A 25122-nucleotide genomic window follows, 5' to 3' on the forward strand; every position below is an offset into this window, starting at 1 on the left:
GTCGGACGCGGCGGCAAGCCCCGCCCAGCCGGAGCGCGATTGGCGGGTTTGAACGCCCCTGGCCGCGTGACGTCACGCCGCGCAGCTGAGGCGCGTTTTAAATGGCAGGCGGTAATGAAGGAGAGTTGAAAACAGCGCGCAGGACGCCGTAGTTGCGTCTCGGCTTTTATTTTCCTTTTCTTCCTGTTTTGTGTGTCGTGTTTTTTTTTTTTGTCTGTTTAATAACGCGCTTTTAGCGGTTGCGGAGCTCGGACGGGCGCTCGGCATCCCCGGTTCGACTCGCTTGTTGTTTCAGAAAGCGACGCTCCTTTCTCAGTACGAGCCATGTTCGAGGTAAAGTAGCGTCCCAATGTTCTATCAGCGTAAAACAAACGTTCTAACAGTCGTTCCGGTCTTTTATTTTAATTTTGTTTTTCTATAACCGATGAAAACTATGTACTATTCGATTATTAGCTTTGCGACCTGGCGGTGGGGGTTTACTCTTGGTTTTATTACGGTTTTAACAATTTCGATTTTGTTTTGACATTAAACTGGGAGCATTTTTTTTTTATTATTTTTATTTTTGTATGAATTTTCCTCCAGGCCAGCAGTGACGACCTGCTGCTGTTTCCTTCCTCGCCTGACGGGGGCGTCGGTGACCTCTTCTTCCCCGGTGACCCCGCAGAGGACGGACCCCAGTCCCTGGCGGCGGCGCTGCTGCCCCTGGTCCAGTCCCCCTCTCCGCAGCAGACGCCCCTGCTGTGCTCCACCCGCTACAAGACGGAGCTGTGCAGCCGCTACGCCGAGACGGGCGCCTGCAAGTACGCCGAGCGCTGCCAGTTCGCCCACGGCCTGCACGACCTCCACGTGCCCTCCCGCCACCCCAAGTACAAGACGGAGCTGTGCCGCACCTTCCACACGGCCGGGTACTGCGTCTACGGGACGCGCTGCCTCTTCGTGCACAGCCTGAAGGAGCAGCGGCCCGTTCGGCAGCGCCGGAAGAACGTCCCTTGCCGCACGTTCCGCTCCTTTGGCGTCTGTCCCTTTGGGACCCACTGCCACTTCCTGCACGTGGAGGGCGGGAGCGTCAGCTCTGAGTCCTCGATCGAGGACAAGGACGAGAAGGCCTGGCCTGCTGCGCCGCACCGCGCCCAGGAGTGGAAGCCCCGCGGCGCCCTCTGCCGCACCTTCAGCAACTTCGGCTTCTGCCTCTACGGCACCCGCTGCCGCTTCCAGCACGGCCTGCCCAGCACGATCAAGGGCCTGGAGGGCGGCCCGTCCGCAGCCTGGTCCGCCCTGTCCCAGCCGCCCAGGAGGGCGGTGTCCCCCGCCTCGGACATGCGCTCCCTGTCCCCCACGTCCACCTCGTCCTCGCCGCCGTCGGCGCTGCCCTCGCCCGTCTACCCGGACGACAGCCTGCCCGTCACCCCGCCCTCCGCTGAGCCCATGGCCCACAACGCCTTCACCTTCTCCAGCCAGCACTTGAATGACCTGCTGCTGCCCCTGGCGCTGAGACTGCAGCAGCTGGAGAGCCAGTCGGGGCCGGCCTGCTCCCTGGATGCCCTGGACAAGCCGCCGCTGTCCGAACCACAAGTCCCTTTTTAACTTCTTAAATCATTTTCTATTTAATTTTTTTTTAATTTTTTGGATCAACTTTTGTACATAGTTACATTTTAATGGTACTGGGTTTTTGTGCTTTTCTCAAATGGCAATTTGAGCGGTATGTGGTTTTGTTTTTAGTAGGGGGTTTTGTTTAAACCTAGCCAGGTCTATGCATTTGAGACTTATTTAAATTTACAGCGAAACCCTTTAACCCACCTGTTTTTAATGTTTTGTATTTATGAATAATTTAAAGTGGAATAACTTATTTCTGAAGCGTCAACCACTTCTGCGCATAATAAAATTGGTGCAAACGTGACTTACCTGTTTTGTTTGGACTTTTATTTAAAAAAAAAAAAAAAAAAATCCATTCCTTCCCCTTTTCTTTAGCAAAGAAGTCTTAGAAGTCCTTTAAACAGAAACTTAATAGGTACCTCATTTATCAATAATTGATGCCAGCGAGATCATGGTCACACCAGAGCACCTGTGCGCTTTGGGAACGAAATGAGCACGTTTGATATGCTACATAAAGCTCTCGCGTAGGCGACGTTAATTATTTTTGTAGCTGTAAAACAATTACGTGAACCGAAGCCGGATTCGCTGGTAACAGGCCGAACTGGCAACATCAAGCCGCTCGACGGTCTCAAATATAGGCGGGGTCTTAGCGGGCGACTCCGGCTCATTCGCCCGCCGGCTTTTGACCGACAAGCCAACGGACCAATCCACACTCTTGTTTTCATGGGCGTTCCGGTTTGCCTAGTGTTCTCATTCATCGCGCCTGGAAAACAATTTTTTTAGCTAAACGTAACTCGTTATCCGTGTTTTTTTTTTACTTTACTGACTTATTCTGCGTTGTTTCATCCACGCGGATACGACCACGGAACATACGGCGGAAGTAAGCGACCCGCCACGCTGCGGGCTTGCTGAACGAAATGGTTAGCTAGGCAGCTAACGTGAGTTGCGTGACGTTTTCTGTGGGGTTTTCTTCGATATAAGTAGGTGTAGCAAACGACAGATTGCAACTAGCCAATTATGTATTAGTTACATTCGTTAGTTAGTTAGTTTATATTAAAATAAAACCAATTTAGATCTGGCTCACTCGCCAGACCAAGACAACATTCAGAAAGAAGCGGTTTTAAAAACGCGCATGCGCGATGGCGCCATAGTGAGAACTGTGGACCGCGAACTGGGAAGAGTTTACAGGATTCCCGGGCGCGATGGCCGAAAGAGAGGAGAGGCGCTTCGCCGAGGTGTCCCGGGACTCGGTCAAGCTCATGGCGGAGAGTGCCGGGGTGGAGGTCGGCGACGAGGTCGCCGCCCTGCTGGCCGAAGACGTGTGTTACCGTCTCCGGGAGGCCGCGCAGGTAACAGGAACTAAACGGAGATTCAAGACTTTATTCGCCAAGTAGAAGTTCAGTAGAAGTTACAAAAGCAGAGTAAGGCTTGTAAAATTAGTTTAAAAAGCAAGCAAGATATTATGTTCAAAAAGGTGGATGTGCATTTCATGTTCGTTTTTCAACGTCCTGTCACAATCCAACAGAATTGTCACGTAGCTTGATAAAAGCTTTACTTTACTTTACTTTATTTGGCAGACGCTTTTATCCAAAGCGACTTACAATGGGAAGACACCAGCAATTCTCGTTCGATTTCTATAGAATATCAAGTATACAAACTAAGAGCCCTGATAAGGCTTAGACTTGTAAAAAAAGCTCAGGTCAGGTTTTAATTTATATGTAATTAGTCGATATGCAGTGAAATGCAGTATAGGATGCTGGCCTATCAGCACTCAGAAAGCGACCCTGACCTGCAAGCAATGTGTTTGTGCGACAGAACAGTTCCCAGTTCATGAGGCACGCCAAGAGACGAAAGCTGACCGTGGAAGACTTCAATAGAGCCCTTCGCTGGAGCAACGTGGAGGTGGGCACGAGCTCTGCAGTACACTACCAGCCATGAGTCTGCACACCCCCACCCCCAAAAGCCACTTGATTAACGCGAGTGAATAATAAGAAAGTGTTCGGCATTATCATTCAGGACTGTTTGAAACCGTCCCTGTTGTCCCGAGTTAAGGTGGTGGAGAGAAGACGAGATGTGAAATGCTGCCTGAAAAGCTCCCTGATTTGGAAAAACATGACCTTGCATGTGTCTTAATGCAAAAGCTTCACATCCTCATGGTTTTCTGTTGAGTGTTGCCGGTTTGATGTCCTGTCTCCTCTTGTAGGCCGTCTGTGGCTACGGTGCCCAGGATGCCTTGCCTTTCCGCCCAGCTAAAGAAGGGGAGTTGTTTTTTGTTGAGGACCGGGACGTTAACTTGGTGAACCTGGCGCTGGCCACCAACATTCCCAATGGCTGCGCGGAGACCATGGTTCGAGGTGAGACAGTCCATCTCATCCGCCTCTGGATCGTTTATTAGCCAGCCAGACGTGCGTCAGGAGGCTGACATTAGCGTGTTTGTTTGGCAGTGCACGTGTCCTATCTCGACGGCAAAGGCAACCTGGAGCCCCAAGGCACAGGTAAATATCTGACCGCGAATTGTTCCTCTTGTTTTAAGACTGGGATCCTACTGCATCAATCATTTTGTTCCTGTTGTCATGCAAAAATGAATGAACACAAATTCACCACCAAAATAAATAATGATGCAGCACGGCATGTATTTCAAAAGCCACTTTAAATGCATTCTAAAAGTGCTTTGATTACTATACTTTTATGTAACATAACGGAATAACGTTATGTTACGTGACTAGTGCTTACTGAATACCCCCCAACCCTGAGTGTAAAACTGTGGAGTGTTTGCATGTAATGTGATGCAGAAACACTAAGATGTGACTAAGCATGTGAAAGTGAAGTGATTGTCATTGTGAAACACATTGTGCAGCGCAGCACGCAGTGACGCAACGAAACGTGTCCTCTGCATTTACCCCATGGCCTTAGTGAGCAGTGGGCAGCAATGAAAGGCACCCGTGGAGCAGTGTGCGCTAGGGATTTGAACCCACAACCTACCACTTCCTCAACCGCTGGGCTAACACTGCCCGTTTAAGGAGGGTGGTAGTAGCCTAGTGGGTAACCAGAAGACCCGGGTTCGAACCCCATTTACTACCATCGTGTCCCTGAGCAAGACACTTGCTCCAGGGGGGGGGACTGTCCCTGTAACTACTGATTGTAAGTCGCTCTGTATAAGGGCGTCTGGTAAATGCTGTAAATGTAAATTGATCATGACATTGTTGTATCGGAATGCCAAAGCCACTAAGGCAGCTCTCATTTAGCACAATGACACCGGTTCACTTTTGAAACAGGACTATGGGGCGAGGGGCCGTGGGAACAGGGCGTACGTCGGTTTATTTCTGCCTTTCTCTGTCCTCCCTCAGTCCCCAGTGCAGTGCAGAGCCTCTCTGAGGACCTTCTCAAGTATTATCAGCAGATCACACGGGCCATTCTTGGCGAGGATCCACATCTCATGAAGGTCCGGCTGATTATTTCGACGTGTCGACTTGCAGAACTGCTTCGATTTGACACTCTTTTGTGTTTTCAGGTGGCCTTGCTGGATCTTCAGACCAACTCCAAGATTGCAGCACTCCTGCCCTATTTTGTGTACGTCATCAGTGGGGTATGTCTTCTAAAAATGGACATTTACATTTACGGCATTTGGCAGACGCCCTTATCCAGAGTGACTTACAACTTGCTTTCAAGTTACCATCGATGAAGAGATCAATTCCGGTTCACTAGGACCCCAACTATGAATACATCTATTTAATTCACTATGTTGTAGATTCTGTACACAAAGTTTGACAAGAAAATTACAATTTAATCTAAATATTCTTTAAAGAGGAAGGTCTTGAGCTGTCGTTTGAGCTGTCGTTCGGACATTTTTTACATATGAAGCAGAGACATAAGTGCACGTCGCTAGTTTCCGCTGACCCAGAGTTGTTCTTATTCCTGCCAAGGTGAAGTCCGTGAGTCACGACCTGGAGCAGCTGAACCGCCTGCTGCACATGGTGAAGAGCCTGGTGCAGAACCCGTACCTGTACCTGGGCTCGTACGTGCGCAGCCTGGTCTCCAGCGTCATGTACTGCATCCTGGAGCCGCTGGCCGCCTCCATCAACCCGCTCAACGACCACTGGACCCTGCGCGACTACGCCGCCCTGCTCCTCAGCCACATCTTCTGGTAGCCCGCGGCCGCTTCTATAAAAACCCTCCCACGCTGCCAGTCAAAAGCTTGGACACCCCTGCTGTGTAGCTTTTAGGGAGACTAAGATGGAGCCATTTTGCAGAATCCAATGAAAGAAGCATATTTGGTGTTTGTTGTGTGAGGAGAAAGTGAAGTATGTTTGATGAACCTGTTTTTACCTTCATGCCTGCTTTCTTTCACAATAATAAGAAAGAGTTCAGCACAAACGTTCAGGACTGTTTGAAACTGTCCCCGCTGTCCAAGTTAAGGTGCCATCACAGCAAGAGCTCCCTGATCTGGAGAGATGCAAATCTTCCACTTTTTTCCTTGTTTGCTGCTATTCTTGTTTATTATTAGTGTGTCTTCAGCTTTGTTCTAAGGGTGGTTTGTAGCCTAGCGGGTAACACACTCGCCTGTGAACCAGAGGACTCAGGTTCAAATCCCACTTACTACCACTTTGTCCCTGAGCAAGACACTTAACCCTGAGTGTCTCTGGGGGGGTGACTGTCCCTGTAACTACTGATTGTAAGTCGCTCTGGATAAGGGCGTCTGGTAAAGGCTGAAAATATAAAATGTTCATGACCCATGAATGAGTAGATGTCCCAACCATTAACTGGTAGTTTAAGTCTATCTGCAGTAATTTACTTACGTGACACTTTTTTATTTATTTATCCCCCCCCCCCCCCCCCCCCCCCCCCTTCTTTCCCTAATGAAAACCAGGACCCATGGTGACCTCGTGAGTGGTCTGTATCACCAGATCCTGCTCTCCCTGCAGAAGGTGCTGTCTGACCCAGTCCGCCCTCTCTGTTCACACTACGGGGCAGTGGTGGGCCTCCATGCTCTGGGGTGGAAGGTGAGCGCCGTCCTGAGGAGCCGCCGTTCTTTCACTCAGCTAATGCGTCTGGTTACCGCGTCTTCTTGTCCTTCAGGCTGTTGAGCGGGTCCTGTACCCTCACCTGCCAGCCTACTGGGCCAACCTGCAGGCGGTGCTCGATGATTACTCTGTGTCCAATGCCCAGGTGAAGGCAGACGGACACAAAGTCTATGGCGCCATCCTGGTAAGCAGTAGCCCGGCTGGTGGTCATTTGTGGGTAGATCATTTTTGTGGTGAGACACGGTGGCCTATCTGGCAATCGGATAATCCTGAACCGCCAAGGTGCCACAGCACACTGCTCCCCGGGTTCACTTTTTTATGTATTACAGTACAGGCCAAAAGTTTGGACACACCTTCTCGATCAATGTATTTTCTTTATTTTCAATGTCAAAGTGAAGTGATTGTCACATGTGATACACAGCAGCACAGCACACGGTGTACACTGTGAAATTTGTCCTCTGTATTTAACCCATCACCCTTGAGTAGTGGGAGAGTCATGACAGGCGCCCGGGGTGCAGTTTGTGGGGACGGTGCTTTGGTCAGTGGCACCTTGGCGGATCGGGATTCGAACCGGCAACCTTCTGATTACAGGGCCACTTCCTTAACCGCTAGGCCCCATGACCATTTACGTTGGTAGATTCTCACTGAAGGCATCAAAACTATGAATGAACACATGTGGAGTTCTGTACTTAACAAAAAAAGGTGAAATTACTGAAAACATGTTTTAAATTCTAGTTTCTTTGCTCTGATTACTGCTTTGCACACTCTTGGCATTCTCTCGATGAGCTTCAAGAGGTCGTCACCTGAAATGGTTCTCCAACAGTCTTGAAGGAGTTCCCAGAGGTGTTTAGCACTTGTTGGTCCAGCTCACCCCAAACCATCTGGACTGGGTTCAGGTCCGGTGACTGTGGAGGCCAGGTCTCCACTTTTTGTTAAGTACACAACTCAACATGTGTTCATTCATAGTTTTGATGCCTTCACTGAGAATCTACCAACGTTAATGGTCATGAAAATAAAGAAAACACGTTGAATGAGAAGGTGTGTCCAAACCTTTGGCCTGTACTGTACATACGATTGCATCCTGCAGGTGGCAGTAGAGCGACTGTTGAAGATGAAGGCTCTGAGTCTGTCCAAGCCTGCTGAGGGAGGCGTGGGAGGGCAGCAGGGCACAGCCGGGGGGGTTCTGGGTTTCAGGGAGAGCTCCCCGGGCCTGAGCCCCCCACCCGAGCCCCTGTCCGAAGCCGGCCTGGGCATCGCCAGCCACCTGCAGGCGGGTGGAGCCGGCTGCCCCTGGGAGGACTGGACGCCCGTTCCACTGCCCGCCATGTACTGCGAGCTCTACTCGTTTTTTGGGGACAGCTTGGCGGTGCGTTTCAGCACGGGACCCGAGCTTGAGGGATGCCTGCCCGCGTTGCCGTGCCAACCAGCCGATGCCAGAAAAGAGACTGTGGCGAATGCCGCCGCTGGCCTGGACAACTCACGGAAGATGCCCCAGCTGACGGCCAACCTTAACATCAGCCCTCGGCCAGATGGGAGCCCCCACACTGAACCTCCACCCCCGAGCCTTGCTGCTACGATCCCTGGGAGGTAGGGCGGGGCACCAGTCATTAAAATTGGACTCCCCTATCATGAAAACTTGTCTTTTGTGAGATGATTTAACATTAATACAAGGTCCCCCATTCTGTCTATGGTTCCAGCAGTGGTTAGAAATGGTGAAAGGTGTAAAGACTCTTTTGGTCGTTCTGTGGCAGCTCAGATGGTCGGATCTGGAATTTCTCCCCTTATGATGTCATAAGGGGAAAGGTTACCTCCCGTTTCTCATTCTTTTTTCGTCCAGAGAATTTCCGACCCCTCCCCTTAAACATTATCTCCACCCACCGTCATGGCTTCCAAACATTTGAAGCATTGCAGTCGCAATTGGATTGTAAAAAGGAGCACAAATGTGCTCTTTTTTTTTTTTTTTTTTTTTTTTTTTTTTTTTTTTTTTTCTCTCACACGAGATTCTGAAGAACCAGCGGGCAACCAGGTCAGTGGCAGCCTAGTGGTTAAGGAAGCGGCCCCGTAATCAGAAGGTTGCCGGTTCGAATCCCGATCCTCCAAGGTGCCACTGAGCAAAGCACCGTCCCCACACACTGCTCCCCGGGCGCCTGTCATGGCCGCCCACTGCTCACCAAGGGTGATGGGTTAAATGCAGAGGACACATTTCACGATGTGCACCGTGTGCTGACAATCACTTCACTTTACTCACTTATCACTTCAACAAGCACTTTCGTTTCTTTCACTCAGTAGCTCACGGTTTTCCTTTTATTTTCAGGCCTTTCGCCCGCTCTTCATCCTCCTCGTCATCAGTGCAGCGCAGGTCGTCCTCCTCCAGGCCCGGACAGCGGTCAGCCGGGCCGTCCCGTGACGTTTTCCCCAAGGCCCGCTTCCCTCCGCCCCAGGCCGGGCCGCCGTCGTTTTCCTTCCTCATCGGAGGCCGGCAGATGGGCCGCCGCTGCCAGGGCCGCCGCTTCCAGACCAGCTTCGGCCCGCAGCCCCCGCTGGCGTCCCTGCCCCCGCGGGCCTACGCCCACAAGCTGCCCGTCATCGGCCGCGTCAGCAAGCCCGTGCGCCGCTGGACCTGCTCCCACTACTCGCTCCACCTCCCGCTCTGAGGGACCGTCCGGTTGTCCCATGGATCTCGCGCAACTAGTCTAAATCCTGGGGCCCGTCCTTCTGAAGACTCGCAGCAGATCTTGTTTGTGTTGGTGTTCAAGTTGCTAACTTGTATGTGTTAATAAAGAAAGGTTTCTACATTGTATGTTGTATATAAAGTATTATTTGCCTTATTTAAATTACAAATGGTAGTAGGCTAGCGCGTAAGACCCAGGTTCAAATCCCGCTCTGGATAGGGGCGTCTGATAAATGCCGTAAATGTAAAATGTTTATTTCTGCTAAATGAGATTTATAGTGGTGGCCTAGCCCACTGCTCGCGGGGTTGAGAACGGAGGAGTAAATGAACCCGACTTTGCGGTGATAATAAAGTTAGAATAAAGCAGCTTGATCTGCTGAAGGTTGGGCGGGGCTTGCAAGTGGTTTGAACCCGGGTCTTCGTGGCGAGTGCGTAGCCCACTAGGCCACTACCTAAAACAGGCTGCGATTGGCTCACAGAGACGCACGTGACCCAGGCTACAGCAAATTGGCCGTTAAACAGCATCTTGTAAATAATAAATTAGCTATTGTATCCTTATCTGGGCCTCGAACCCAGAGGCTCCACATAAAAAAAAAAGAAGCGCGTACTGTAATTACACGCCTTGCACAATTTTTGGGGGGTCAGTGAGGCCCTGTAATCAGAAGGTTGCCGGTTTGAATCCGAGCAAAGCACCGTCCACCGGGCGCGTGTCATGGCTGCCCACTGCTCACCAAGTAGCCTAGTGGGTAACATACTCGCCTATGAACCAGAAGACCCAGGTTCAAACCCCACTTATTACCATCGTGTCCCTGAGCAAGACACTTAACCCTCCAGGGGGGGACTGTCCCTGTAACTACTGATTGTAAGTCACTCTGGATAAGGGCGTCTGGTAAACAGGTGTCATGTCTAATAGTCCCTCCTGCCATTCATTTCTGGTTTCATTTGGATGTGACCGAGTGGAGTAACTTTAACACAGATGGGTCGAGACGAGCTGGTTAAATATTCAGACCCGATGAATGCTTGATGGGGCGCCCTGTGTCGGGTTACCCGGTTCACCCGCTCATTGACTCCCCGGCTCACCCGGGGGAAGCATGGCCCTGCGCAGGCTCCTGCGGGAGAGGGCCTTCTGCCTGCTGGCTGTGGGATACGTGCTGCTGCTGGCGCTGGGCGGACTGGGCTTCATGCTGCTGGAGCGGACCGAGGAGAGCGCGCTGGCGGCCGAGGCGCGCGGCCTGCGCGCCCGCTTCCTGCGCGAGCACCCGTGCGTGCGCGCGCGCGCCCTGGACGCGCTCGCGCGCCGCGCGCTCCACGCCGGCGGCCGCGGCGTGGCGGTGCTGGAGGCGGACGGCGACGCGCGCAACTTCGACTTCGCCTCGTCGCTCTTCTTCGTGACGACCTTCCTCACCACCACGGGTGGGGACCAGAGGACATGTTTAATACTTCAAATGAGTTGTCCATGATGAGATATCATGTTATAGCAAGAAAAAAGAAGGTTAAGGTGGTAAAATGGAATAGGACAGCTGAGGATTAAAAAAGGACAACTTCTTCTTATAATCAGATGTTCTTGAGGTGTCATCGTCATCGATTAATCATGATTAATCCTTTAAAACGATTACAGAGAAAAGTGTGGGAAAAAGCTCAGGCCGTAACGTTTATCGACTGAAGACATGAAGAACAGTCAAGGATAAAAAAAAAAACAACTTCTTCATATAATCAGATGTTATTGAGGTGACATTGTCATCGATTAATTGTAATTAATCCTTTAAAACAATTACAGAGACAAGTGTGGGAAAAAGGCTCAGGCCGTAACGTTCACAGATTTGAAGACATGAAGAACAGCCGAGGATAAAAAAATGTGAACAGTGAGGTCGAAAAAAGGACAACTTCTTCATATAACCAGATGTTCTTTAGATGTCTCAGGCTGTAACGTTTACCGGTTTGAAGACATGAAGAACAGTGAGGATGAAAAAAGGACAACTCCTTCGTATAATCAGATTTTCTTAAGGTGTCGTTGTCATCGATTAATCTGAATTAATCCTTTAAAATGATTGCAGAGAAAGGTGTGGGAAAAGAGGCTCAGGCTGTAATGCTCAACAATTAGAAGACATTAAGAACAGCCGAGGATAAAAAAGGACACCTTCTTCATATAATCAAATGTTCTTGAGGTGTCATCGTCATCGATTAATCACGATTAATTCTTTAAAACAGATACAAGTGTGGGAAAGAGGCTCATTGACCGATTTGAAGACATGAAACATTTTCCGTAGTTTACGGCTGGATGAAAGCCTCAGAATCGGCATTTCTGTTTCATGGCCTTTCATAACCTTGTAAAGCTCTAGTCCCTAGTCATGTTCCACAGCATGTAAATAGTCAGGAAAAGAAAGACCCTGCTGGATGATGGGTTCAGATTTTTTCGGACCAACTTATTCGTCAATAAAGTCAAAGTTGAGTCGACAAGTAGTTTGATTACATCATCGTCACATGCATAATCCCATCTCCAGCTGTCCTTTGTGGTCACTACATCTTTAGGTGTTTAGTAAGATGTCCAACTTCTGTCATGGAGACAGAATCTGTCTGAATCGGCTTTTCTGTTCATGCCCTGGTTCAGACCATCGTGATTGTTCTTGCAGGATATGGCACCACCATGCCTCTGTCGGACAGCGGACGGCTCTTCTGCATCCTCTACTGCATGGTGGGCATCCCCGTTACCCTCCTGCTCCTCTCCTGCCTCACACGAGCCATCCTGCCCCGGCTGAGCCGCCTGCCCGTCCGCCTCCTCCAGACCCTGTGGGGCCTGTCCCACAGCCGGGCGGCGCTGGCCTACGCCGCCTCCCTGGCCGCCTGCACCGCCGTGCTGTTCTTCCTGCTGCCGGCGGCGTCCTTCTGCCTGCTGGAGCCCGACTGGAGCTTCCTGGAGTCCCTGTACTTCTGTTTCATCTCTCTCAGCACCATCGGCCTGGGCGACTACCTGCCTGGGAAGAACCGCAGCCTGCCGGAGCGCCGCCGCTTGGAGTTTGCCACTTCCTGTGAGTGCTGGAATTCCAAAGAAATCGTTAGATTTCTTACCATTTGCCTACAGGCAAAAGTGTGGAGCGCTTCGCTCAGTCGGGTTTATTGCAGGTTGAGCATCAAAACATTTAAACAGTTGCAATTCATTGCAGCATTTAATGTGTTAATTTTGACAACCCTATTATATTTGGACTTTTTCTGCATATATTTTTTTTTTTTATTAGACCAGTTATACGTGATTTTGCGTGTAATGCTGCTAGTCATGCAAGTTATGTGCACTGATTTTATAACGATGCTGTACATGCGACCGCCTCCCTCCTCCAGGCTACCTGGTTGTGGGTCTGGTTGTCCTCTTTGTGGTCCTGGAGACGTTTTGGGAGCTTCCCCAGGTCCAGGCCCTGGTCAGGCTTTTTGCTGGGCCACGAAGCATGGACCTGAAGGGCCTGGACCTGGGCGAGATGGTGTTCGAATGCGGCCCTGCATCTCCAGCCAGCCCCGAAGAGTCAGCCCAGTACGCCCTCCCAATCTCCACCATCTCCTCCTGCGCCCCAGAGCGCCCCCCTCTGGCCGCGCTGCCGCCACCGCTCCAGACCGGACCCACAGAATAAAAGAGGGGCGCAGCAAGGTCACTAGACGTTTGACTGCTGGCAGTTGGTAGCTAAGCTAGTGCAGCGTGGGTTATTATGACGAACTTTATTTGTCAAATTAATGTGGCAATTGGGACATTCATTTATTTTTAATTCTGGCTTTGGACCAACATGATCCTAGACTTCGTGCTTCAACCATGATGTCATGTCTTTACATATATTTTTGATAATAAGTGACGTTCCTAGGCTTGAAGATAAAGAGAGGCAACTTTGAGGAGTCTGGTACAACATGGTTAAAACTAGCTCATCTAAAATACATACTCTTGGTTGAAATCAAATATATTCTATCTTTGTTGTTCTGTTTGTGTGATAATTAAAACCATTTCAGCGCTTGTCTTGTCCTATGTGTGTTTTTTTTTTCCTGCCAAATCTGAAATATGTGACATTCAACAGCAGAGTCCAGGCATTGTCTCTCAGATTAAATAGGGTGCAATGGTTATAACCAAAAGCATAGCTATATGTGTATGGATAATGAGTTCTCACACACACACACAACAGAAAAGACACTAATATACATTCATTTCATAAAAATCTGCAACATATTCCTCAGTGTAATGGCTGCAGGGACGAAATCAGGTAGGACAAGTTGAAGCTCAGATGAGCGCTGTCATTTAAAATTCAACTTTAGCTATATTATTTATTTGAACACGTTAAAAATGCATAAGGCCCTCTGGTGGACTGGCGCCCCACCAATGGTAAGTCACCGCTCTGAGCCCGATGTCCCGGGATGGACCCAGGTTCTGGATAGTGTGACCGCCCAAGGCCTGGTGAACTAAAACTTGGTGCAAGTATCTCATCTGTCAATGTTTTTTAAGTTTTCCCTCCATAAGAGGCACAGACCCACATTCACAAAGCAACATTCAGCACCGAACTTGCACTGGATAATATGCGTCCTATTGACCTGGAGGGATGATTCAGAGCTTATCGATGACGTCCCCACCCACACGGGCCCTCCAGTAAAGCGATATAAAAATATGAATATACCTTCCATCCCCAGTTCGACTGTGGAGATCGTATAATCTTCATCAATTAATCGTGCAGTACTACGGAACGTTCTAACCCTGTGTCTAATCTGATCTGCTGCACGGTGATCTCATGTGGTTGAGATCACTGGGTCATTTGCAGGGCTGACAGCGGCCGCGGTTCATTTGACTGGCGGAGCTTCGCCCGCGAACGTGTGGCGGTGACAGTGACTCAGAGCCAGTGCCCAGTGGTGACGGCGCTGCCCGCGTCAGGCTGCCCTGAGTCTGTTGACCCAGTGGGTGGAGGAGGCCTGCCGATTGTCGACTTCCATTCTGTTCTCGCCTTTACAATGCGCCTTTGTTGTCTGATCCAGTTATCGCTAATGAACGCGCAGCAAACATCTGCGGTTTTGCTGCATTACACAGTTGTAACATTACGTTACCCTTTTCATCCGTTGTGTGAATTGTTATCTGCTTTCTGTAACTCTGTTGCTGCTTAAAAAACCATAACCTGGCAACCTCGGCTCTGCATAATGACCCCAATGACTCATGTCGTTACTGCGTTATTACTCAGTCATGATTACATGCTGTGCCTTTCTGGCCCTTTTTTATAATATTCAGACTTTCTTGGCAACAGCGAAATCGCCGTCGGAGCATTAACGTCCGTCACAGGAGGTGGAGACGCTTTCAGAGCCCTGGCAACCTACACCTGTCTCTGTCCCTCTCTCACGCCTGTGATCCCAGCGGCCGTGGCCATGTTCGTGGCGCTGATGCCCCAGCATTAAGAATTTGTGGATCGATGGATCTTTGGACGAGAGACCTGTTCTGCGTTATCCACAAGCTTGGTAGCTGGACTTGTTGTCCCCTCAGCAGCTGTGAATCACGAGGAAGTCCCGCTTGCCAATTGCACGGGAGTTTCCCGGCTTGGTAATAAGATCCGCCTGGTGCATCGTGGGAAATGAAAGGGCACGTATCAACTTAGCTGTAGAGCTAAAGAAAGGCAGAGGCAGAAGTTCATTACATTATTACCCATATGTTAATACCAACTGGTGTGCCATTCATTTGAAGGTGAGGTGATGTGATTTTACGACATTTATCATTACAATCAGTAGTGACAGGGACAGTCCCCCCCCCTGGAGACACTCAGCATAAAGTGTCGTGCTCAGGGACACAATGGTCGTACTTGGGGTTTGAACCCGGGCCTTCTGGTTCATAGGCGAGCGTGCTACTACCACCGAATTCATCGTATAATAGACCATCATAAACACGTAAGCATATTATCAACATAACGCACAGCTTGTTCGCGTCATTGTTGCAGCCTCTTGAGCGCGGTGACCTTTTTTGCCAGTTTGCCCTCGCGGGGGCCCGCTTGGTTTCTTCATGATGGACAGTCAGCAGGTGCATGGCAGGGCGCGTCTAAATTTGTCGAGGGCGGATAAAGTGCGAAGCCCCCCCCCCCCTTCCCCTATTTATTTTCCACTCCTTGAGAGAGACGCGGCCATTTGCTGCTTTTCCGTCCACTAATCGCGGCCCTGTTGTTCAACCGTCCCCTCATGTGATAAACAGCCACCTTCGTCGTGCTGAGGCCAGACTGGCGCGCCGCAACACGATCTCAAATCGCTGCAGTATTGCTCGCATGACTTCTTATCATCACGCCGATGGCAGTTCGTTAATAAAATGGGTCATTTTGCATTCGGGATGGATAATTATGAAGAATATGCTTTTTTTTTTAAATCCCCGCTCAGCAATTTCTGGATGGCTGGTAACACGTGGGACCCTAATGTTTCCTCTAGGTGGAGAACATGGGTTTCTTCAGCTACTTATTGTGTCAAGTCAGTATGATGGAAAATCTTGCCGCAACCTGCAGCAACAGCCTATATTTCGACCTCCACCATGGTCAGATCGAAGGTATTTTTGGATTATTTCGAATAAGTTTACAAGGAAGAGAAGGAAACTGCACCCCACGACCTCAAGTTATCCTTCTCATACAAAGTGACAGGCAGTGACCACAACCCGCTGTGCATTCTGATATTATTCAACGCATCCTGGGAAAGAAACTGTGTCACAAATAGACCCCCCCCCCTTCCATTCTTCATTCTGCTCCCAACTTTTCTCCATTTTTGTTCCTGAATGACCAGCTGTTTCCCTGTTTACGCAGGCGGGACCGATTCACTAAACGTGGCATGGACAAACATCTTCTGGCTTCAAGCCGATGCAGCTGTTTTTATCAACGTAGATCGCCTTCGCATCATCTTCTCCCGGGCATTTCACGGAACTTTTACTTAAACAGCGTTGTTTTTCTGGCGGGCCTGAGCGAGGACGCGAATGAGCAGTTTGCATCTGCTTTGCATGCAACGCCTAGCCCATGTTCCTCCGCACCTTCACAAATCTCTCCGCAGTGTGGCCCTCTCAGTGACAAATGGCTTCCTGCCGCCTGCGCTATTCATAAACCGGCTTGGGCCGAGTTTTTACATTATGTTATAATAGGTTGGAAGGACATAGAGTACAGGCCAAAGGTCTGGACACATCTTCTCATTCGATGTGTTTTCTTTATTTTCATGACCATTAACGTTGGTAGATTCTCACTGAAGGCATCAAAACTATGAATGAACACATGTGGAGTTATGTACTTAACAAAAAAGGTGAAATAACTGAAAACATGTTTTATATTCTAGTTTCTTTGCTTTGATTACTGCTTTGTACACTCTTCACATTCTCTCCATGAGCTTCAAGAGGTCGTCACCTGAAATGCTTCTCCAACAGTCTTGAAGGAGTTCCCAGAGGTGTTTAGTACTTGTTGGGGTCCATCTCACCCCAAACCATCTGGATTGGGTTCAGGTCCGGTGACTGTGGAGGCCAGGTCTCCACTTTATGTTAAGTACATAACTCCACATGTGTTCATTCATAGTTTTGATGCCTTCAGTGAGAATCTACCAACGTAAATGGTCATGAAAATAAAGAAAATAAATACTGTAAAGCCATCCAAATGTGGCATAATGTACACAGTGCCCAAATAACTTCCTTCTTCTACAATGAGTAAAAAAATCACTGTGTGAAAAATCCAGGTACTTTTTAAACAATTTTAACCAGCATGTTCTGCTCTGAGTAATTTTCTTCTTGCAAATCGTTGAATATGATCACATTTCTTTTAACATTTCTTTCATTTTCATTTTTTTATTGGATGAAGTGGCAGCCCAGGAGCCAAATCCCAGGTGCTAGTCTGGCGAGCTAGCTGGCTAACTTTCTGACAGGAATTTAGCACAGTACTGCAAGACGGTGGAGGCGAAATGTCCGCATAATGACATCACTTTTATCACGAAATAATCACATTTCACCAGTTCCACACTCCATCTCTCCACTTTTAAACGCCTCCGTGTTTACTGATACTAGAGTAAAATGTGTTATTAAAATTGCCTTGGGATAGACTGGACGACTGTATTAAATAAAATAAATAAATATATAAACTACAGTCTGCAAACTATACGGTGATTTTTTTTTTTTATATTTATTTTGAAAGGGTTTATATTTTTTACTGAGGGAGGAGCGGACCCGGACCGACAGCTCCGGGGGGGGGGGCGCGGGCGCGCGCCTCGTGTCCCCGGCTCTCACGGCAGAGGAGGAGGAGGACTGGGAGGACTGGGTGGACGCGGGCTCCGCGTCTTCATCCTTCGGCGGCGGCGGCGGCCCTGCGCTCGGGGGGACGGGGCGCGGGGACCATGGCGTCCGTGTGGAAGCGGCTCCAGCGCGCCGGCAAGCGCGCCTCCAAGTTCCAGTTCGCGGCCACTTTCCAGGAGCTCGTGCTCGAGTGCACCAATAAATGGTAAAAAAAAAAACCCCAACAACTCTCTTTTTACCGGGGGTCTCTTCTTTAACAGGACGACCCCCCTCTTTTTCTTACTTATTCCCCCGCTTCCAGGGCGGGTGACGCGTGAACGCGGGCGCGCTTCCGCGTTCGGCGCGCAGCTGTTGACTTTTCGTCACCGCGCTGCTCGCTGGCGGTCACGTGGCGCGTGTTGACAAACGCCACCCTGACGTTTAATTGCGCTGTGACGTCACAGTGGCGCCCCGTAACGTGAAAATGTCGCCAGGAGTGGAACAGCACGTGTATTTCAGTCTCCCGCTCGCGTGGGTGTCACCGTCCCCGAAGGCCGCCGTGTTTGCACCCCATAAGTCTGGACAGGGTCCGAACCTCGATTTCACCCGAGTATTTCTGCAGAAATCTCGTTCTCCGTCTGAAGTGAAAGTGAAAGGTGCACAAGACGAAATGTGCCCTCTGCTTTTGACCCATCACCCTTGACAGGGCCCCGGGCAGCGTGTGGGGACGGTGCTTGGCGCAGTGGCCCCTCATCCGGTGCCAATTGTGATCGCGGGGCCGCTCCCTTAACTGCAGACTTCTGCTTGCACGGGCTCATTCATTACCGACGGGCCTGGACACATCCGCATCACCGTTATCACCACTTTCCCTTTTTAATCAGTATTATTAAAAACACAAAAGAACATTGGACGGTTATACTGTAAAAAAGTGCAGAGTGTAAAATCGCAATGCTTGGCTGTTCCTCATAATTAGACGAGAAACCGGTATAATTTTTGGAATGAACCAGGCAATAGCTTTACATGATTCGAAAATGCAGCATACGCAGACGTGCACAAAGTGTACTTTACTTTATTTACTTTACTTTATTTAGCAGACGCTTTTATCCAAAGCGACTTACAAGAGGAAGACACCAGCAATTCTCGTTCGATTTCTATAGAATATCGAGTTTACAAACTAAGAGCCCTGATAAGGCTTAGACTTGTCAGTGAAGAGCATGCTCAGAGATTGTTGGGTGCTAGACTAAGAAAAATTATAATGTATTTATACATTTTGTATTTGTTTGTTCAATGTGTACGCATGTGCGTGTGTAAGTGTTAGATTTGTCTGTAATATTTTTGGAATAAGAGGGTTTTCACCTTCTTCTTAAAAGTGGTGATAGTCTCGGCTAGTCGTGTGGAGGAGGGCAGGTTGTTCCACCAGCCAGGGACAACAACGGAGAAGAGACATGATTGGAATCGGAGACCCCGTGAAGAAGGAATTTTTAGTCTCCTTTCGTTTGTAAAAATCGGCTGCCCTGTCACTGCTGACTGTAAGGTGCAGGATAAATGGCGTAAATGAAAATTAGCCAGTTTCCGAGTCAACTTTGCCCATTAAGAAGACCCAGGTAACACACTGACTACACACTGACTACCATTGTGTCCCTCAGCAAGACATACATTCTGCTGAATGTTGCTTTGTGAATGTGGGTCTGTGCCTCTTATGGAGTAGAAATCAGCTCCACGTTCGTGCTCCGTGCAGCAGGCGTCTGCGGGACTATCGATCCGGACCGCCTCTCTATGTAAGTGACTCCACGTAAGTGACTCTGGGATAAAAGCATCCGCCAGATGAATTAATGCGCTAAGTGCTGCCTGTGCGTTTCTACAGTTGTCTGGTCACATTGTGAATCGTCCGAATCACAGCGGGATCCACTGGCTGGACATACCGCATGGATTCGGAGTTTTTTTTATTTTTATTCATTTACTAGACTAGTTGCAGGGTATTAAGGTCTTTAAATAGTTGCTCGTCCCTGTTCGCGTGTGTTGACTCTTCGCCTATTTCCGTGCAGGCAGGCCGCATTCTGAGTACGAGAGAGAGAGAGGACACCCCCGTACCCATCGCTCTTTATTACGATATATACACCCATGCCTGGACCCCAATCGATTATGGACTAGACATTTCGGGTGGATCTTTTAAGGAATTCCTTCAAATTGGGTGCAGATGTTTCGCCTGATGCACAGGGTGAAGTGATTGTCACATGTGATACACAGCAGCACAGCACACAGTGCACACAGTGAAATTAGTCCTCTGCATTTAACCCATCACCCTGAGTGAGCAGTGGGCAGCCATGACAAGCGCCCGGGGAGCAGTGTGTGGGGACGGTGCTTTGCTCAGTGGCACCTCAGTGGAACCTTGGAGGATCGGGATTTGAACCGGCAACCTTTTGATTACGGGGCCGCTTCCTTAACCGCTAGGCCACCGCTGCCCCCGCTAGGCCACCACTGGCCACCACTGGGTGGTAGTAGCCTAGCTGGTAACACACTCGCCTATGAACCAGGAGACCCAGGTTCAAATCCCACTTAATACCATTGTGTCCCTGAGCAAGACACTTAAGTCTTAAGTTGCTCCGGGGGGGGGGACTGTCCCTGTAACTACTGATTGTAAGTAAGTTGTGGATAAGGGCGTCTGATAAATGCCGGAAATGTAGAATGTAAATGTCCCATTATCATGAGCTTTCTTGAGAGCCTTGACAAACATTAATTTTTATGGCCAAAGGCTAATGAGCACAATCTTCTATATTGATAAAATATCGATTACTGGTCAAATAATGGTCAAAAGTTGGAATTTCCAACCAATAAGTTCTAACCACTGAAGTTCTTCTAGTCTAACTTGTCCTCAGTTGGAACATCCAAATGGTTCTGCATGTTTGTCTTAACAATGAAGCAGAAGGAAGCGGTTTTATTCCACTCTGGGTCCGTTACGGCGCGAAGGCCTCCCGAACATTCACGCTGCCTGCAGGGACCACACCTTCCATTGAGCGAGCGAGAAGCACGGCTGAGGCAGAGGAAACGTGTCTGGGCTCATGTCTTCCACGCTGCCAGCAGCCGAGAGACGTCCTGCTCACCGTCCCCCGCCTAGTAACATCATAGTAACGTATTAGTAACATCATGCAGGAAGTTCCACGCGGCTGGTCTTTTTACTTGATGGCGACGGGGTGCCATCGGCGCCCTTCATGTCAGGCGGCTGGGCCGGAAGACATGTGGCCCGGTTACGAAAGGAGCGTACAGAGGCGTCTCCCAGCTGCCGCGTGCTGTTAGCATGGTGCTGACGACGGCGTGAAGACTTGGAAAAGAGTCAAATTTGACACTTAGTTTTGGACCATGTGAGAGGTATAATGATTCATTACACCAGCAACAGCCCTTAATGGTGTTTCTCCAACAACTTGCGCTATAAAAACACTGTATAGGCTACACCACCATGCAAACCACATTCAGAACGGGTCTGCTCATAAATCACCTTGTCCTTAAACCTCTATTATTTATTATATGAAACCGACACAATGCTCCCCCCTCACCACGTGTGTATTAGAGCCTCTCTTCTCAGTGACGGATTGGCGCTGTTATTTAGACATAAAACGCGAAACTCGTCACGGTTGTCGTTGGAACATGCCGTAAAGTTTAAAGGTCGCATACTAAGCACAATCGTTCAGAGTAGAGTGAAAGTGAAGTGATTGTCATTGTGAAACAGCATTTGTTCTAACCACAGCACATTTACATTTACAGCATTTACCAGACGAACTTATCCAGAGAGACTTACAATCAGTAGTTACAGGGACAGTCCCCCCATAGGGTTAAGTGTCTTGCTCAGGGACACAATAGTAGTAAGCAGGATTTGAACCTGGGTCTTCTGGTTCATAGGCAAGTGTGTTACCCGCTAGGCTACTACCACTACAACACACGGTGACACAGTGAAACGTGTCCTCTGCTTTTAATCCATCACCCTTGGTGAGCAGTGGGCAGCCATGACAGGCGCCCGGGGAGCAGTGTGTGGCTATGTATGTGACAAATGAAATTTGAATTTGAATGTTCTTCATGTTTGTCTACAAGCCCTAAAACTTGTATTAGGATGTTTTCACTATAATGATAAAACGGTGCTTTTGATATTAAACATGTTCTGTAGAAGAGAGTTTCAAGATTCAAGAGAGATTTATTGTCAGTACAACAGTATACACAGTGTACAGGCTATTGAAAAAAAACACACATGCGCTTGTTTGGATTATTTTTATTCTGAAATGATTTATATAACCATGTGTTTGTTTATATTTATATATATGTGTGTGTGTGTGTGTGTGTGTGTGTAAAATATATCTAAAAGATTGTATATTACATTTGAAATTACAAAAGGGTTGACATGCCTGTGATTCTGAGTAGTCCTTACATGCAATATCTGTGGCCTATCAAATCAAATTATTATATGCTCTGGATTGGCCATTGAGGAAGCGAGCTTCAGGTTGCCATCTGTTTTCCTGTCATTACAGGCAGCCGGACAAGGTGAGGGTGGTGTGGACCAGGAGGACGCGGCGTAACTGCAGCAAGGTACTGCGAGGGTTACCGCTGTCCAGGTCTCACTTTCAAATTCACACGGCCGCTGTTACACAAGAGGCACGCAATACAGAGGAAATGTCTTCATGGTGCTCATAAGTTACATACGTTTATTACATACAATTATTAATATCCTAGATTTTTTTTGAGGATGACTAGAGTTAATAGTACAAGCATTTTATCCAAATGAACTGTAAAAATATAATATTTATTATATCTTTGACATGAACTCACTGTTTGTAAATACAGCAAAAGTCACTCTTGCAGGACAAACGCAGGAAAAAAATTATCTGATAAATAAATATGAATTCTTAGTTTAAATAGGAATACTGCTAATGCGTTAGGGTTGTGCTTACTATTACATCTTATTATTAATATAACTATGGAGACAGTAATTATGTATTAATATATCAACGTAACAGATATTGGTCAGGCAATTTAATAGAATATTAACCAATTATGTGCAATATGTACACTTTCCTTTGAATTGAGTTGGCCTTCCATTCAGACCACAAAGGGACGAAAAGGGACGAAAAGTTACCTTGATCACCCGACAACTCATTTGCATGTTAATAACCAAGCAGTGCTTATCCAGAACGACTTACAGTCAATAGTTACTGGTACAGTCCCCCAGGAGACAGTCACGGTTAACCTCGTGGTTCAGAGGAGAGTGTGTGTACCACCATCTAGTGGTGCTTCCTTAAATGACACTGAACAGTTTAACTATTCAATTACAGGTTTATCTATTAAAAACCCATTGAATCCAAGACTAAATAATCGATGTTCAAACATGTTTACCTGATGACATTTTCCCGATGATGCATTTCCAAAAATGTTCATATATACTGTAAAAATTACTTCCAAGATAAAGAGCGAAGCTAAGATTATTCTAGTCTGTAGATATAATTCAACATGCATATTTTGCTTAATTTAATGAAAACCCTTTACAGTCTATTATTATTAGCTATGATATGTCATGGTGATATTGCTCCAAAATAAAGGGTTGCTATTCTGAAATATTCTGAAGGAATGACTGAAATACCTCTGTCCTGTTCTGGTTATGCCCACAGCTCCATGGCTGGCAGCCTGGCATCAAAAACCCCTACAGGGGCATGGTGGTCTGGCAGCTGCCGGAAAGTGTGGACATCACAGTCACACTCTTCAAGGTAGGATTAGCCCTACACATCTAAGCTCTCCAAACTTCATACCTGCACCACTTCCCGCACTGCACGTAATTCAGCCATCCGCACATCCAGGCGGATGGGCCTGTCTGGGCAGTGATCTGCAGTGGCTAATGCAATCACAGCCCATAAACCATATTTATAGAATCTGGACGACTGATAAACGGGAACAAAAAGCATTCCAGACATTCTTTAAAGCCGAGTGCCGCCTTTAAGCCATCAGACCCTGAATTATTTATTGACAAATGGGCCGAGTCTTTTGCTTGTTTAACTCCCGCTGGGCCAGATTCTAACATCTGGGTTTTTTTTTTATAAGGATCCTAATGCTGACGAGTTTGAGGACAAGGACTGGACGTTCGTTATTGAAAATGTGAGTGTTTTTAATTCCTTATGTGAACACATAATAAATCCAACTTCGCATTTGCTGCAGATATGTGTTGTATGAATATCAATTAGAGCCTAATACACGCAGGCACAGACACAAACTGTTCCATTGTTTTATTTAATGACCTGACTGGAGTGGTTGGGAGTTGGCGGATCATTGAGGTTTCTTTTTGAGCCACTGGTGTTGTCGTCTCCCAGGAGACTAAAGGCCACAGGAAGGTGCTGGCCTCCGTTGACTTGAACATGAAGAAGTACGCCAGCGCCACACCCGCTCAGTACGACCTCACGCTGAAGCTGAAGCCGCTGTCGGTGAAGGTGGTGGAGGCCACACTGAAGCTCACGCTGTCCTGTGTGTTCCTCAAGGAGGGCAAGGCCACGTGAGTTCGGCTGCCGCACGTGTAGAAAGAACATCAGGGTTTCGTTTAAGAATGCTAAAAGCAAGGGAAGAGCAGATAAAAACATATTTTTCCACATTAACTTCACAAAGATGATAACATTGTGTGGGTCACATTATGTGAGGCATCAACCAAGTGTAATATCTGTAAAAACAAGATATTTTCATAGTGAGTGCGTGTGTGTGTGCTCTGTTGTCTTATTTAGTACAATGTGGAAATGAGAGAACGTGTGTGTGAGATCCGTTATCCACATTGAGGTCTGTGCATTTACAGGGACGAGGACATGCAGAGCCTCGCCAGTCTCATGAGCCTCAAGCACTCAGACATCGGCAACCTGGACGACTTCAACGAGAGCGATGATGAGGAGGAGCGAAGGCCCAGCTCGGGCGCTCCAGTGACCTCTACCATCATTGGTAGGCACGTTCTTCAGAGAATGTGATAAAGACAGAGGGAAATTCACAAACAAAAAAGTTCCCCACAATGCATTTCACCTTCCCTTACTGTACTTTTTATCCAAACATGATGCGTTTTTAAACATCACGTAATAAAACGTGATGTAATTTGTTTTTTTGGACTAATTATGTTAAATTATTAAAAGCACTTTAACTCTTTAACATGCCCAAGCTGACACATGTGTACTATTGAACGAATAAGGGGAGTTTTTAGCTCTAATCTGTCCACATTGTTAATTACAAACGTGCTGCCTCTTTTTCTAGCCCCTTTCCTCTAACCCCGCTTCCTGCCATTTTCCTTTGTTGCCCTGTCTGCTCAGCTCCTTTTCCTCCTCTGAGAAAAGTGCATGATCAGGCGTGGAGACCCGCTACAGACACAGGCCTGTCTGATGCAGGTAACCGCCTTCCCTGCAGCATCTTTTTCTGGCCTCTGCTCTTTCACCATAGAGTAGATGTTAGTAGATGGTAGTCTAGTGCAGTGGCCTTTGACCCGCCAGCCAAACAGGCAGCGCATTGAAATCTGTTGGTATAGCGTGATGGTATATATTCAACAGAAGGACCAAGAAGCCACCGGGTTTCATTTCATCAAGGCTCATTTTATCATCTCATCGTCTCAGATACTCTCAGCCTGGGAA

At 48.1% G+C, this 25122-nt stretch overlaps 4 protein-coding genes across 5 annotated transcripts in view; all 4 read left to right on the forward strand.

The window, feature by feature from the left end:
* Nucleotides 1-202: 202 nt before the first annotated feature.
* On the forward strand, nt 203-1719 carry cth1 (cysteine three histidine 1). The gene is made up of 2 exons (XM_028995742.1): nt 203-333; nt 583-1719. The coding sequence occupies exons 1-2, from the start codon at nt 325-327 to the stop codon at nt 1582-1584; spliced, it is 1011 nt and encodes a 336-aa protein (XP_028851575.1). The 5' UTR covers nt 203-324; the 3' UTR covers nt 1585-1719.
* Nucleotides 1720-2322: 603 nt separating this feature from the next.
* On the forward strand, nt 2323-9421 carry taf6l (TAF6-like RNA polymerase II, p300/CBP-associated factor (PCAF)-associated factor). Of its 2 annotated transcripts, XM_028995254.1 has the most exons (11): nt 2323-2942; nt 3409-3495; nt 3797-3947; nt 4038-4088; nt 4941-5035; nt 5105-5179; nt 5517-5737; nt 6461-6593; nt 6670-6798; nt 7702-8201; nt 8929-9421. In XM_028995254.1, exons 1-11 carry the CDS (start codon nt 2796-2798, stop codon nt 9266-9268), a joined length of 1929 nt encoding a protein of 642 aa, XP_028851087.1. In that variant the 5' UTR covers nt 2323-2795; the 3' UTR covers nt 9269-9421. The 2 variants fall into 2 exon arrangements, with proteins under 2 accessions (XP_028851087.1, XP_028851078.1); XM_028995245.1 differs by having other exon boundaries at nt 4941-5179.
* A 955-nt stretch (nt 9422-10376) lies between these two features.
* On the forward strand, nt 10377-13178 carry kcnk7 (potassium channel, subfamily K, member 7). Its single transcript, XM_028972880.1, has 3 exons — nt 10377-10698; nt 11916-12311; nt 12619-13178. Exons 1-3 carry the CDS (start codon nt 10377-10379, stop codon nt 12900-12902), a joined length of 1002 nt encoding a protein of 333 aa, XP_028828713.1. The 3' UTR covers nt 12903-13178.
* A 4312-nt stretch (nt 13179-17490) lies between these two features.
* The window catches only part of ehbp1l1a (EH domain binding protein 1-like 1a), a 29029-nt gene continuing 21397 nt past the window's right edge, over nt 17491-25122 (forward strand). Inside the window, exons 1-7 of the mRNA XM_028994713.1 lie at nt 17491-17723; nt 22012-22069; nt 23146-23241; nt 23573-23626; nt 23839-24017; nt 24309-24448; nt 24808-24882. Coding sequence (XP_028850546.1) covers nt 17620-17723; nt 22012-22069; nt 23146-23241; nt 23573-23626; nt 23839-24017; nt 24309-24448; nt 24808-24882 — 706 coding nt within the window. The 5' untranslated portion in view covers nt 17491-17619. The remainder of the gene's footprint in view (nt 17724-22011; nt 22070-23145; nt 23242-23572; nt 23627-23838; nt 24018-24308; nt 24449-24807; nt 24883-25122) is intronic.

This window comes from Denticeps clupeoides, chromosome 1, assembly GCF_900700375.1.
Source record: "Denticeps clupeoides chromosome 1, fDenClu1.1, whole genome shotgun sequence".
Classification (NCBI taxonomy): Eukaryota; Metazoa; Chordata; class Actinopteri; order Clupeiformes; family Denticipitidae; genus Denticeps; species Denticeps clupeoides.